The following is a 14,057-nucleotide window of genomic DNA, read 5'->3' as shown; positions in this document are numbered from 1 at the left end:
CGTGATTTTAAATACGAACCTGGCGAGAAACATGCTCCATCGAACCTGGCGAGGGTTCAGTCTCCTCGCTGCCCGGATGTACTCCAGGTTCCGATGGTCAGTCAAAATGAGGAAAGGGTGTTGAGCCCCCTCAAGCCAATGCCTCCACACCTTAAGGGCCTGAACTACAGCTAACAGCTCCCTGTCCCCGACGTCATAATTTCGCTCCGCCGGGCTGAGCTTTTTAGAGTAAAAAGCACAGGGGCGGAGTTTAGGTGGCGTGCCGGACCGTTGAGAGAGTACGGCCCCTATACCGGCCTCAGACGCGTCCACCTCGACCTGAAAGGGTAATGCGGGGTCCGGATGCGCCAGCACCGGGGCCGACGTAAACAGGTCCTTCAGTCTCCTAAAGGCCCTGTCCGCATCAGCTGACCACTGCAGGCGCACCGGACCCCCTTTCAGAAGGGACGTGATGGGAGCTGCCACCTGTCCAAAACCCCGGATAAACCTCCGGTAGTAATTCGCAAAGCCCAAGAACTGCTGCACCTCTTTGACAGTGGTTGGGGTTTGCCAATTACGCACAGCTGACACACGATCCACCTCCATTCTCACCCCTGACGCGGACAACCGATAGCCCAAAAAGGAGACCGACTCCTGGAAAAACAGACATTTCTCTGCCTTGACATATAGGTCGTGCTCCAACAGCTTCCTCAATACACGACGCACCAGGGCTATATGCTCGGCTCGGGTAGACGAGTACACTAGAATGTCATCAATGTACACGACCACCCCTTGCCCCTGCATATCCCGGAAAATGTCATCTACGAAGGATTGGAAGACTGATGGAGCATTCATCAACCCATATGGCATGACGAGATACTCGAAATGACCTGACGTGGTACTAAACGCTGTTTTCCATTCGTCGCCCTCCCTAATGCGCACCAAGTTATACGCGCTCCTGAGATCCAGTTTTGTGAAAAACCGCGCTACATGCAATGACTCCGTCATGGTCGCAATCAGAGGGAGTGGAGAACTGTATTTCACAGTAATCTGATTGAGACCACGGTAATCGATGCACGGGCGCAACCCTCCATCCTTTTTCTTCACAAAAAAGAAGCTCGAGGAGGCGGGAGAAGTGGAGGGCCATATGTATCCCTGTCTCAAAGATTCGGCTATGTAAGTTTCCATAGCTTTTCTCTCCTCTTGAGACAAGGGATACACGTAGCTCCGTGGGAGCGCTGCTCCTGCCTGGAGATCAATCGCACAATCCCCCTGTCTATGAGGAGGCAACTGCGTCGCCCTAGCTTTACTAAACACGAGAGCTAAATCCCCATATTCAGGCGGAATGTGCAGTGCGGGCACTTGGTTTGGACTTTCCACCGAAGTCGCCCCTACGGAAACACCCAGACATCGCCCCTCACACTGAGCAGACCACCCATTGAGAGCCCTCTGTTGCCACGAAATAGCAGGGTTATGGGTGCTTAACCAGGGAATTCCCAGCACCACCGGGTACGCAGGAGAGTCGATCAGATACAACTGTATAGTCTCCTCATGACCCCCCTGCGCACACATCCTAAGTGGCGCTGTGACTTCCCTAATCAACCCCGACCCCAACGGGCGGCTATCTAAAGCATGAACGGGAAAAGGCTTGTCAACAGGTAGGAGGGGGATCCCTAAATCTAAACAAAACTTCAGATCAACAAAATTCCCAGCTGCGCCTGAATCTACTAGCACCTTATGCTGGGAATGAGGTGCAACCTGTGGGAAACAAACAGGTATACAAAAGTGCGCAACAGAGAGCTCTGGGTAAGTGGGGCGTCTACTCACCTGGGAAGGCTCCCCAGTGCGGGGCCTGTTGTCTCCTCCCGCGGGGAACCCTCCCCAGCATCTGGCCGCAGTGTGCCCTCCACGACCGCACTTGGTGCAGGGGACAGGCCCCCTCGGGCTCCTCCTCTTCCTTTCTCTAGCGCCAGCACCCCCGAGCTCCATAGGGCTCGGCTCGGAGGTGCCGGAGGGTGGAATGGACGGACCCCACTCGGGACGTCCACGGGTGGCCAGCAGGGTGTCCAGACGGATGGACATATCGACCAACTGGTCGAAGGTGAAATTGGTGTCCCTGCAGGCCAACTCACGTTGAACGTCCTCCCGTAGGCTACATCGAAAATGGTCGATGAGGGCCCGTTCATTCCACCCTGCGTCTGCCGCTAGAGTCCGGAACTCCAGCGCGAACGCCTGTGCGCTCCTCCTCCCCTGTCTCAGGTGGACTAGACGCTCCCCCGCCGCTTTGTCCTCAGGTGGATGGTCGAACACGGCCTTGAAGCGACGGGAGAACTCGGCGTAGGAGATGGTGGTGGCGTCCATCCTCCTCCACTCGGCGTTGGCCCATTCCAACGCCTTGCCCGTGAGACAGGAGATGAGGGCGGAAACGCTCTCGTGTCCCGAGGGCACCGGGTGTACAGTGGCCAGGTAGAGCTCCACCTGCAGGAGGAAACCCTGACACCCGGCAGCTGTTCCGTCATACGACCTCGGGAGCGAGAGCCGAATCCCACTGGGTTCCGGACCTGGGACTGGTGGACCGGCCGATGGGGGTGGCAGGGTAGGTGGAGGTGTGGGTACCCCTCTGGACTCCCATCGGTGCAGGGTGTTGATGACGTCCTGTAGAGCGGTCCCCAGTTGTCGTATCTGGTCATCCTGGCCGCGGACATGCTCCTCCAGCGACTCAGGCGTGACTGTTGCTCCTGCTGATTCCATTAGTAAAGGTGTGTGATTCTGTCAGGGGTGCTGAAGGTGGGTGTGGTGCAGGAATCAAGCGCAGGACGCAGAAGCTAAGTCCAAAAGACTTTAGTGAATATTCACGTAGTAAGCGAGCACAATAAGCCCGGAGGCAAAATAAAGGCGCACACAGGCATCAAACAAAAGGCGCACTAACATGTGCGAAAACCGCTCCAAACAACGGAGGGAAGTACGTAGCTCAGAACACCAAAACAGAAGAGCAATCACACACAACACCATACACACACAACGAGAACTAAAATGGGACACTAATGAGGACTAACTAGACACAGGTGTACAACATCAAGACAAAACCAAACGAACATGAAACATAGATCGGTGGCAGCTAGTACTCCGGGGACGACGACCGCCGAAACCTGCCCGAACAAGGAGGAGGAGCAGCCTCGGCCGAAACCGTGACAGTCAGAGCAGAGATAGTGATGTGGTTTCTGTTGCCCAGTGTCTAGTTCCCCCAATGTGACCTTTGATCTATAAAGTCAGCAGGAAGTATATGAGAGACTGCATCCCAAATGGCACCATATTCTCTACGCAGTGCACTACTTCAGAACAAAGACCCATACGGTTCTGGTCAGAATAGAGTGCCATTTGGAACGCATGCAGAGTGTGCAAACCAGCATATCACCCTCCTCTACCTATCAACATGATGACAACCACTGAACTGTCAATCAGATGAGCTGTGGTCGGGAGAGGTTGTGTTTTCTCTAGCAGGAGGTAAGCTTGAGGTAAGCTTGGCTTCTTATATGGTGTTGAGTAAAGCTTAAACCATGCATTTGATCGTAGGTAGGTAGTTGTAGTTAGGTATTGTAGGTAGTTTATTTAGGTAGTTATTGTAGGTTTCCGTAGGTAATTATTGTAGGTAAGTATTGTTTACGGCGGAGCCCGGAGAAAGCACGAGGCTAGCTAGCTAGCGGGTAGCTACTGGTAACGTTTAACAACGGTGGAGAGTTGTTTCCAATGTTAATGTGCTAGCTAGCCAACGTTTAATTTTTGCTGCGTTATGAAAGGAACTAGACACGGACACGAATTATCTGTTTAGTGTGTTAACACACTATTGGTAGTTTGTTGTAACCAAGTATTGGTGCTAAACTGTGTGTTATTGGATGCTAGCATGCTAGTTAGCTATGGCGTCATAGTTAGGCATCGTGGGCTGTTGTGGGTAGTTACTGTAGGTTAGCATTGTTTTTCGGCGGTGCCGGGTCTAGCACGAAGCTAGCTAGCTAGCCGTTCTTCAAACAAAGTCAACACAGTGGCCATTGCTAGCTAGCCAACACGACCAGCTAACTGTACTGTAGTAGCTAAATACAATATACTTATGCTAGCTAGCCAACGTTTAATTATTGCTGCGTTATGAAAGGAACTAGACACGGACACGAATGATCTGTTTAGTGTGTTAACACACTATTGGTAGTCTGTTGTAACCAAGTATTGGTGCTAAACTGTGTGTTATTGGATGCTAGCATGCTAGTTAGCTATGGTGTCATAGTTAGGCATCGGGGGCTGTTGTGGGTAGTTACTGTAGGTTGGCATTGTCTTCGGTGTAGCACGAAGCTAGCTAGCTAGCCGTTTTTCGAACAGAGTCAACACAGTAGCCATTGTGTGCTGTACTGTGGCAGCTAAATACAATATATTTGTGCTAAGCTAGCCAACGTTTAATTATTGCTGCGTTATGAAAGGAACTAGACACGGACACGAATTATCTGCTTAGTGTGTTAACACACTATTGGTGGTTTGTTGTGACCAAGTGTTGGTGCTAAACTGTGTATTATTGGATGCTAGCATGCTAGTTAGCTATGGTGTCATAGTTAGCTAGCTGAATAAAGTGGGTTGAGTCTACTCCTTTAAACATTGAACCGCTGTGGTTCACAACAATTCTGATTTCTAAAGGTGGAAGTTGGGAGAGTTTTTGTTCGGGTGGTTCAGTGAAACAATTATAGTTTCTGAGGTGGAAGTTTTGGTGAGGGAGGCCCTGCTCTCTCCTCTTCCAGATGTTTAGTTCATTTCATTCCGATCTCCTCTGCATTATTGTAGCCATTTGTTACAGCCTGTCAACTATGCCTCTGCCTATCCCTGTTCTCTCCTCTCTGCACAGGCTACACAAACGCCTCACACCGCGTGGCTGCTGCCTCTCTAACCTGGTGGTCCCTGCACGCACCCCACACCTGGAGTTCCAGGTCTCAGGCAGCCTCTGGAACTGCCGTTCTGCTGCCAACAAAGCTGACTTCATCCCAGCCTATGCTAACCTCCAGTCCCTCGACTTCCTGGCGCTGACGGAAACATGGATTACCACTGAAAACACTGCTACTCCTACTGCTCTCTCCTCGTCTGACCATGTGTTCTCGCATACCCCGAGAGCATCTGGTCAGAGGGGTGGTGGCACAGGAATCCTCATCTCTCCCAAGTGGACATTCTCAATTTTTCCCCTAACCCACCTGTCTATCTCCTCATTTGAATTCCATGCTGTCACAGTCACTAGCCCATTTAAGCTTAATATCCTTGTCATCTATCGCCCTCCAGGTTCCCTTGGAGAGTTCATCAATGAGCTTGACGCCTTGATAAGTTCCTTTCCTGAGGATGGCTCACCCCTCACAGTTTTGGGGGATTTCAACCTCCCTATGTCCACATTTGACTCATTTCTCTCTGCCTCCTTCTTTCCACTCCTCTCCTCTTTTGACCTCACCCTCTCACCGTCAGCCCCTACTCACAAGGCAGGCAATACGCTTGACCTCATCTTTACTAGATGCTGCTCTTCTACTAATCTCACTGCAACTCCCCTCCATGTCTCCGACCACTAATTTGTTTCCTTTTCTCTCTCGCTCTCCTCCAACACTACTCACTCTGCCCCTACACAGATGGTAACGCGCCGCCGCAACCTTCGCTCTCTCTCTCCCACTACTCTCTCCTCTTCCATCCTATCATCTCTTCCCTCTGCTCAATCCTTCTCCCTCCAATCTCCTGATTCTGCCTCCTCAACCCTCCTCTCCTCCCTTTCTGCATCCTTTGACTCTCTGTGTCCCCTATCCTCCCGGCCGGCTCGGTCCTCCCCTCCAGCTCCGTGGCTTGATGACTCATTGCGAGCTCACAGAACAGAGCTCCGGGCAGCGGAGCGGAAATGGAAGAAAACTAAACTCCCTGCCGACCTGGCATCTTTTCACTCCCTCCTCTCTACATTTTCTTCATCTGTTTCTGCTGCTAAGGCCACTTTCTACCACTCTAAATTCCAAGCATCTGCCTCTAACCCTAGGAAGCTCTTTGCCACATTTTCCTCCCTCCTGAATCCTCCCCCCCCCCCCCCCCCCCTCCTCTCTCTCTGTGGATGACTTCGTCAACCACTTTGAAAAGAAGGTTGACGACATCCGATCCTCGTTTGTTAAGTCTAATGACACTGCTGGTCCTACTCACACTGCCCTACCCTATGCTTTGACTTCTTTCTCCCCTCTCTCTCCAGATAAAATCCTGCGACTTGTGACTGCAGGCCGCCCAACAACCTGCCCGCTTGACCCCATCCCCTCCTCTCTTCTCCAGACCATCTCCGGTGACCTTCTCCCCTACCTCACCTCGCTGATCAACTCATCCTTGACCGCTGGCCATGTCCCTTCCGTCTTCAAGAGAGCGAGAGTTGCTCCCCTTCTCAAAAAACCAACACTCGATCCCACTGATGTCAACAACTACAGACCAGTATCCCTTCTTTCTTTTCTTTCCAAAACTATTGAGCGTGCCGTCTTTAGCCAACTCTCTTGCTATCTCTCTCAGAATGACCTTCTTGATCCAAACCAGTCAGGTTTCAGGACTGGTCATTCAACTGAGACTGCTCTTCTCTGTGTCACGGAGGCTCTCCGCACTGCTAAAGCTAACTCTCTCTCCTCTGCTCTTGTCCTTCTAGACCTGTCTGCTGCCTTTGATACTGTGAACCATCAGATCCTCCTCTCCACCCTCTCCGAGCTGGGCATCTCCGGCGCGGCTCACTCCTGGATTGCGTCCTACCTGACCGGTCGCTCCTACCAAGTGGCGTGGCGAGAAGCTGTCTCCGCACCACGTGCTCTCACCACTGGTGTCCCCCAGGGCTCAGTTCTAGGCCCTCTCCTTTTCTCCCTATACACCAAGTCACTTGGCTCTGTCATATCCTCACATGGCCTCTCCTATCATTGCTACGCTGACGATACACAACTAATCTTCTCCTTTCCCCCTTCTGATAACCAGGTGGCGAATCGCATCTCTGCATGTCTGGCAGACATATCAGTATGGATGACGGATCACCACCTCAAGCTGAACCCTGGCAAGACGGAGCTGCTCTTCCTCCCGGGGAAGGACTGCCCGTTCCATGATCTCGCCATCACGGTTGACAACTCCGTTGTGTCCTCCTCCCAGAGTGCGAAGAGCCTTGGCGTGACCCTGGACAACACCCTGTCGTTCTCCGCTAACATCAAGGCGTTGACCCGCTCCTGCAGGTTCATGCTCTACAACATTCGGAGAGTACGACCCTGCCTTACACAGGAAGCGGCACAGGTCCTAATCCAGGCACTTGTCATCTCCCGTCTGGATTACTGCAACTCGCTGTTGGCTGGCCTCCCTGCCTGTGCCATTAAACCCCTACAACTCATCCAGAACGCCGCAGCCCGTCTGGTGTTCAACCTTCCCAAGTTCTCTCACGTCACCCCCCTCCTCCGCACACTCCACTGGCTTCCAGTTGAAGCTCGCATCCGTTACAAGACCATGGTGCTTGCCTATGGAGCAGTGAGGGGAACGGCACCTCTGTACCTTCGGGCTCTGATCAGTCCCTACACCCAAACGAGGGCATTGCGTTCATCCACCTCTGGCCTGCTGGCTCCCCTTCCTCTGCGGAAGCATAGTTCCCGCTCAGCCCAGTCAAAACTGTTCGCTGCTCTGGCACCCCAATGGTGGAACAAGCTCCCTCACGACGCCAGGACAGCGGAGTCACTCACCACCTTCCGGAGACATTTGAAACCCCACCTCTTTAAGGAATACCTGGGATAGGATAAAGTAATCCTTCTACCCCCCCCAAAAAAAAAAATTGTAAAGTGGTTATCCCACTGGCTATAGGGTGAATGCACCAATTTGTGAGTCGCTCTGGATAAGAGCGTCTGCTAAATGACGTAAATGTGCCCTTGAACAAGGCACTTAACCCTAATTGCTCCTGTAAGTCGCTCTGCATAAGAGCGTCTGATAAATGACTAAAATGTAAATGTAATGTAAAGATAGGGAGGTTTTGACATATTTGACAGGTGTAAAAAGCCCAGCTAACAATGTATAATGCTTAATACAGGTTTATTGAAGGATCGCAGTTAAACAGGTGAGCCATACAACATTTCCACCATGAATTCACATCGTCATCGATTATCAGTAACGTCATTAATATTGATGTATCAATCCGGACAGAAAAAACATTCACATTTATTGTGAAGCTATGGATGGTACATTCAGAAGCTATGGATGGTACATTCAGAAGCTATGGATGGTACATTCAGAAGCTATGGATGGTACATTCAGAAGCTATGGATGGTACAATGGATGGTACAATGATGGATATATTGTGGATTGTAGATCTGCATCCGTTGGGAATAATGACAGGTGATGTCAGGTGACCTGTGACTTACGCAGTGGTCCAATCAATATGGAGACAGGAGAGGATCCTCAATACCTGATAACTACTCACACACACACACACACACACACACACACACACACACACACACACACACATACAGTATATATATTACTGTGATTTATTATAATACAATAATACTAATTTGTAGAATTGCTTGTTTCCAATTGGTTGTTGTATCACTGGAGGCAGGAATAAAGAACCCAGATCGTGGATGCAGTTCAAATGTCCAGGATGTGCTCTATTTACCCTCCCTCCTAACTTTATGACATGACTTTACTTTCAGATGTCCAGGTCACACACATTTTCAGAATTCAAATGCATGCAACGTATTACTCTCCATTCTTTCCTCCCTCCCACCCTCTCCCTCACCCTCACCCTCACCCTCACCCTCTCCCTCATCCCTCCCTCCATCTCTCCCTCACCCACTCTCTCTCTCTCTCCCTCCATCCATCCCTCCCTCCCTCCCTCACCCTCTCTCTCCCTTCTTCCCTCCATCCCTCCCTCCCTAACCCTCTCTCTCTCTCTCTCCCTCCATCCCTCCCTCACCCTCTCTCTCTCTCTCCCTCCCTCCATCCCTCCCTCACCCTCTCTCTCTCTCTCTCTCCCTCCTTCACTCCCTCCCTCACCCTCTCTCTCCCTCCCTCCCTCACCCTCTCCCTCCTTCCCTCGCTCTCTGCACAGACACGTACTGTATGTCAGAACTTACACACACACACACACACACACACACACATACACACACACACAAAGACATCTCACCCCTAAAGAAAGACTAGGACTTACAGCTGCTTATTAACAATAGCGATGGTGCCAACATCCAAAACGCACAGTACGCCTGAGACGCCAGATCAGCCGCTGGTTGATACGTCTGAGACGCCTGAGACGCCAGATCAGCCGCTGGTTGATACTTCTGAGACGCCTGAGACGCCAGATCAGCCACTGGTTGATACGTCTGGGACTCCTGAGACGCCAGATCAGCCGCTGGTTGATACGTCTGAGACGTCTGAGACGCCAGATCAGCCGCTGGTTGATACGTCTGAGATTCCAGATAATCCTGTTATATCTCTGACGCCATCCCCAAAAGAGATTTTGCAACTTCTCTGCATCGGGTGTCCCCTGAATCTCCTGCTGTAATCCTACTGCAGCTGCCTCTGTACAAATTAGATATTAATATCAACATCAGCTGCCACTGTACATATGAGATATTAATATCAATATCAGCTGCCATTGTACATATGAGATATTAATATCAACATCAGCTGCCACTGTACATATGAGATATTAATATCAATATCAGCTGCCACATATGAGATATGAATATCAATATCAGTTGCCACTGTACATATGAGATATGAATATCAATATCAGTTGCCACTGTACATATGAGATATGAATATCAATATCAGTTGCCACTGTACATATGATATATTAATATCAATATCAGTTGCCACTGTACATATGAGATATTAATATAAATATCAGATGCCACTGTACATATGGGACATTAATATCAATATCACAATGTATGAGACATCATTATCTGGGAGTATGCCAGGACATGTACACACTAGTTCCAGCTAGGTGTTGACTCCTCAGCCAGCTACATTATTATCATTACTCCCAGTAGTAAAGTCATTATCAATGTACTACTTTGTAGAGAGATTAACTTACCTTCATTTTGAAACTCTAATTCTTCTTGAGGCACAGAGTCTTTTCAGAGAAAGATTAAACTAAAGTTATTTAAAATGAACCAACAGTTCTATTACCATTATAATTATTATTATTATTAATAGTGGTATATTATTCATTAATTATTTTAGTGATAGATGGATAGATGGATGGAAATCCAAGAGAAACATACACTCTTACCCTGTTTTTCAGCAATAGGATCAACCTCTGCAGAATCCAGTTCTCTGAGCCCACTGACAGTTACATCTGTCAGAGAGGACATACAGTAAAATGTATTGAACTGTATTGAAAGGATGCATCTTCTACATACTCAAAAACACCTTTCTCTTTGTCTTTAAAACACACACACAGCTTTGCTTTCGTGAATTTTCAGGACATTTTGGGGAGAACACATTTATTCCCATTCAAAATCCTATTTTTCCTAACCCCTAACCCTAAACCAAACCCTAACCCTTACCCTGACTTTAACCCTAACCTTAATCTTAACCCCAACCCTAACCTTAACCCCAAGCCCTAAACATAACACTTAAACCTAAATTAGCATTTAAACAAATTCAGCACATGAAAAAAGTCCTTACTTTTCAAAATGTTTTTCCGGTTCTCCTACCTTGTCAGGACATTCTAGTGACTTGTCAGGAATTTCTAGTGACTTGTCAGGACATTCTAGTGACTTGTCAGGACATTCTAGTGACTTGTCAGGACATTCTAGTGACTTGTCAGGACATTCTAGTGACTTGTCAGGACATTCTAGTGACTTGTCAGGACATTCTAGTGACTTGTCAGGACATTATAGTGACTTGTCAGGACATTCTAGTGACTTGTCAGGACATTCTAGTGACTTGTCAGGACATTCTAGTGACTTGTCAGGACATTGTGGTTCTGATAAGGCAGGAAAAATGTACACACACAAAAACAAACAAACACAAAGACACACACACTAGACATACCTTCCTTAGCGTTAACCTGGTTGAGCTGGTTTGTCAACAGGAAACCCAGCAGAGTGACCAGCACTAACACACCATGGCTCCTCATCCTTTCCTACACAGAAAACACCCCCATCCAGGTTGGACAATAAGTCAATCAACCAACCAACCAATCAACCAATCAATCAATCAATCAACCAATCAAATTCATTTCTAAAGCCTTTTTTACATCAGCAGTTGTCACAAAGTCCTTTTACAGTCACCCGGCCGGCCTAGACTACAAAGAGCAAGCAAAGCAGAAGCAGACACACATTGTCTAGAAAACCCTTCCTCCAAGGACGTCAGTGAGGGATAAAGTTCAACTAACCTGGAGATTCTGGAGTTGGTAGAAACAGTCTGCTATGTGGTCCAGAGACAGAGTTGCCTCTCTGCTGTTTTTCAGACGTCTTTTATCATACCTTTTCCAGGTAATTGCCACACCCCAACACCCTAAGCATTTCCCTAAGAACACATGTTTTTGGCTAATCTTGGTACAAAATTGTTTTATGTAAATTGATTCTTAAGAAATCTTTCTATCTGTGCCATCTCGCTCCAGGTCATCAAATAAGTCAACACTCAATGCACACAGTCACTCACTTTACTCTTAGAAAACATTTTCTGGATACAACCATAAAGGGTTTTATTGCTTGCTGAATATATGACACCCCTAAAAGATCTATATAGAACCATTCCAACAACTTTAACAATGTATTTGAAAGACAGCAAGTGATTATTGTGTAAATGTATTTATGTTTTTCAATAAACATTTGCAGTTGAAATATAGCTTACATGTTGTCAATCATTATTTGATTGCCTGTTAGGTGAATAGTGTTTCAGAGGGTTAGGTACTGTCTGTGGCAGTAAATATACTAGTTTCCACTGACAATGGATAAATAAAGATCTGTTTGAGGATACTTTTAATTTGAAACAGACACAACACAAAAGATGTCAATGGCTGGGACATGTAGTATGGAGACTACCACCAACCGTAGAGGTCTGTAATTTTTATCATAGGTACACTTCAACTGTGTGAGACGGAATCTAAAACAAAAATCCAGAAAATCACATTGTATGATTTTTAAGTAATTAATTTGCATTTTATTGCATGACATAAGTATTTGATCACCTACCAACCAGTAAGAATTCCGGCTCTCACAGACCTGTTCGTTTTTCTTTAAGAAGCCCTCCTGTTCTCCACTCATTACCTGTATTAACTGCACCTGTTTGAACTCGTTACCTGTATAAAAGACACCTGTCTACACACTCAATCAAACAGACTCCAACCTCTCCACAATGGCCAAGACCAGAGCGCTGCGTAAGGACATCAGGGTTAAAATTGTAGACCTGCACAAGGCTGGGATGGGCTACAGGACAATAGGCAAGCAGCTTGGTGAGAAGGCAACAACTATTGGCGCAATTATTAGAAAATGGAAGAAGTTCAAGATGACGGTCAATCACCCTCGGTCTGGGGCTCCATGCAAGTTCTCACCTCGTGGGGCATCAATGATCATGAGGAAGGTGAGGGATCAGCCTAGAACTACACGGCAGGACCTGGTCAATGACCTGAAGAGAGCTGGGACCACAGTCTCAAAAAAAAACATTAGTAACACACTACGCCGTCATGGATTAAAATCCTGCAGCGCACGCAAGGTCCCCCTGCTCAAGCCAGCGCATGTCCAGGCCCGTCTGAAGTTTGCCAATGACCATCTGGATGATCCAGAGGAGGAATGGGAGAAGGTCATGTGGTCTGATGAGACAAAAATAGAGCTTTTTGGTCTAAACTCCACTCGCCGTGTTTGGAGGAAGAAGAAGGATGAGAACAACCCCAAGAACACCATTCCAACCGTGAAGCATGGAGGTGGAAAAATCATTCTTTGGGGATGCTTTTCTGCAAAGGGGACAGGACGACTGCACCGTATTGAGGGGAGGATGGAAGGGGCCATGTATCGCGAGATCTTGGCCAACAACCTCCTTCCCTCAGTAAGAGCATTGAAGATGGGTCGTGGCTGGGTCTTCCAGCATGACAACGACCCGAAACACACAGCCAGGGCAACTAAGGAGTGGCTCCGTAAGAAGCATCTCAAGGTCCTGGAGTGGCCTAGCCAGTCTCCAGACCTGAACCCAATAGAAAATCTTTGGAGGGAGCTGAAAGTCCGTATTGCCCAGCGACAGCCCCGAAACCTGAAGGATCTGGAGAAGGTCGGTATGGAGGAGTGGGCCAAAATCCCTGCTGCAGTGTGTGCAAACCTGGTCAAGACCTACAGGAAACGTATGATCTCTGTAATTGCAAACAAAGGTTTCTGCACCAAATATTAAGTTCTGCTTTTCTGATGTATCAAATACTTATGTAATGCAATAAAAAGCAAATGAATTACTTAAAAATCATACAATGTGATTTTCTGGATTTTTGTTTTAGATTCCGTCTCTCACAGTTGAAGTGTACCTATGATAAAAATTACAGACCTCTACATGCTTTGTAAGTAGGAAAACCTGCAAAATCGGCAGTGTATCAAATACTTGTTCTCCCCACTGTACCCATTGGACTTGGGGCTCTGCTGGGAGTTTACCTCATATTTAGATTTGTTTATTCTGCTTTGCCACTAAAATCATAATAAACACTGACAACTAAAATGTTGTGTTATTGTTATGCATATTATTATTTGTAAAAATAATTATTATAATTATAATAGGGGAAGGGGGGGTAGTTCAAAAAAATTCCCCTAAAGGTTATTCAAAAGGTTCTTCGAGGATCCAATAAAAGGGGTTCTTTGAAGAACTTATAGGGGATCCCCCCACAGTTTCAATTTGAAGAACCCCTAAAGGATACTCCTGGAACCTTTTCTTTTTAGAGTGTAGGAAATAATTAAGTTTAATTTGCCGATATCCGGTAGAAGGGGGATCTGAAGTATGATGCAAATTCAATACCTGTCCTGCAGCGTGTTCTGGCCCAGACAACCTTGTGTAACTGTTATGTCAGGCCTGCAGCGTGTTCTCTGACAAGATAAACCAAT

General features: G+C 47.7%; 2 protein-coding genes across 2 annotated transcripts in view; both read right to left on the bottom strand.

Moving 5' to 3' along the window:
• The window catches only part of LOC311116996 (F-box/LRR-repeat protein 15-like), a 60,731-nt gene that overhangs the window by 22,459 nt on the left and 24,215 nt on the right, over positions 1-14,057 (bottom strand). The gene's annotated exons all lie outside the window — the stretch shown is intronic.
• On the bottom strand, positions 8,040-11,426 carry LOC311116994 (uncharacterized protein). The gene is made up of 6 exons (XM_084192003.1): positions 11,375-11,426; positions 11,032-11,122; positions 10,265-10,330; positions 10,067-10,105; positions 9,179-9,546; positions 8,040-8,435 (listed from the first exon to the last, which is right to left on the bottom strand). The coding sequence occupies exons 2-5, from the start codon at positions 11,114-11,116 to the stop codon at positions 9,188-9,190; spliced, it is 549 nt and encodes a 182-aa protein (XP_084048129.1). The 5' UTR covers positions 11,117-11,122; positions 11,375-11,426; the 3' UTR covers positions 8,040-8,435; positions 9,179-9,187.

Source organism: Coregonus lavaretus (genome assembly GCF_964263955.1).
Source record: "Coregonus lavaretus genome assembly, contig: HAP1_SCAFFOLD_349, whole genome shotgun sequence".
Lineage (NCBI taxonomy): Eukaryota > Metazoa > Chordata > Actinopteri > Salmoniformes > Salmonidae > Coregonus > Coregonus lavaretus.
Note: the sequence above shows the minus strand (reverse complement) of the source record. Positions and strands in the feature narration are given on the sequence as shown.

What these genes read in the sequence shown, in the direction of transcription:
- LOC311116994 (XM_084192003.1), bottom strand. Translation starts at nt 11,116, where the DNA reads ATGAGGAGCCATGGTGTGTTAGTGCTGGTCACTCTGCTGGGTTTCCTG. An exon ending in CCAGGTTAACGCTAAGGAAG is followed by an intron (nt 10,331 to 11,031) that starts GTATGTCTAGTG and finishes CCTCTCTGACAG; the next exon opens with ATGTAACTGTCAGTGGGCTC. An exon ending in TCCTATTGCTGAAAAACAGG is followed by an intron (nt 10,106 to 10,264) that starts GTAAGAGTGTAT and finishes TTCTCTGAAAAG; the next exon opens with ACTCTGTGCCTCAAGAAGAA.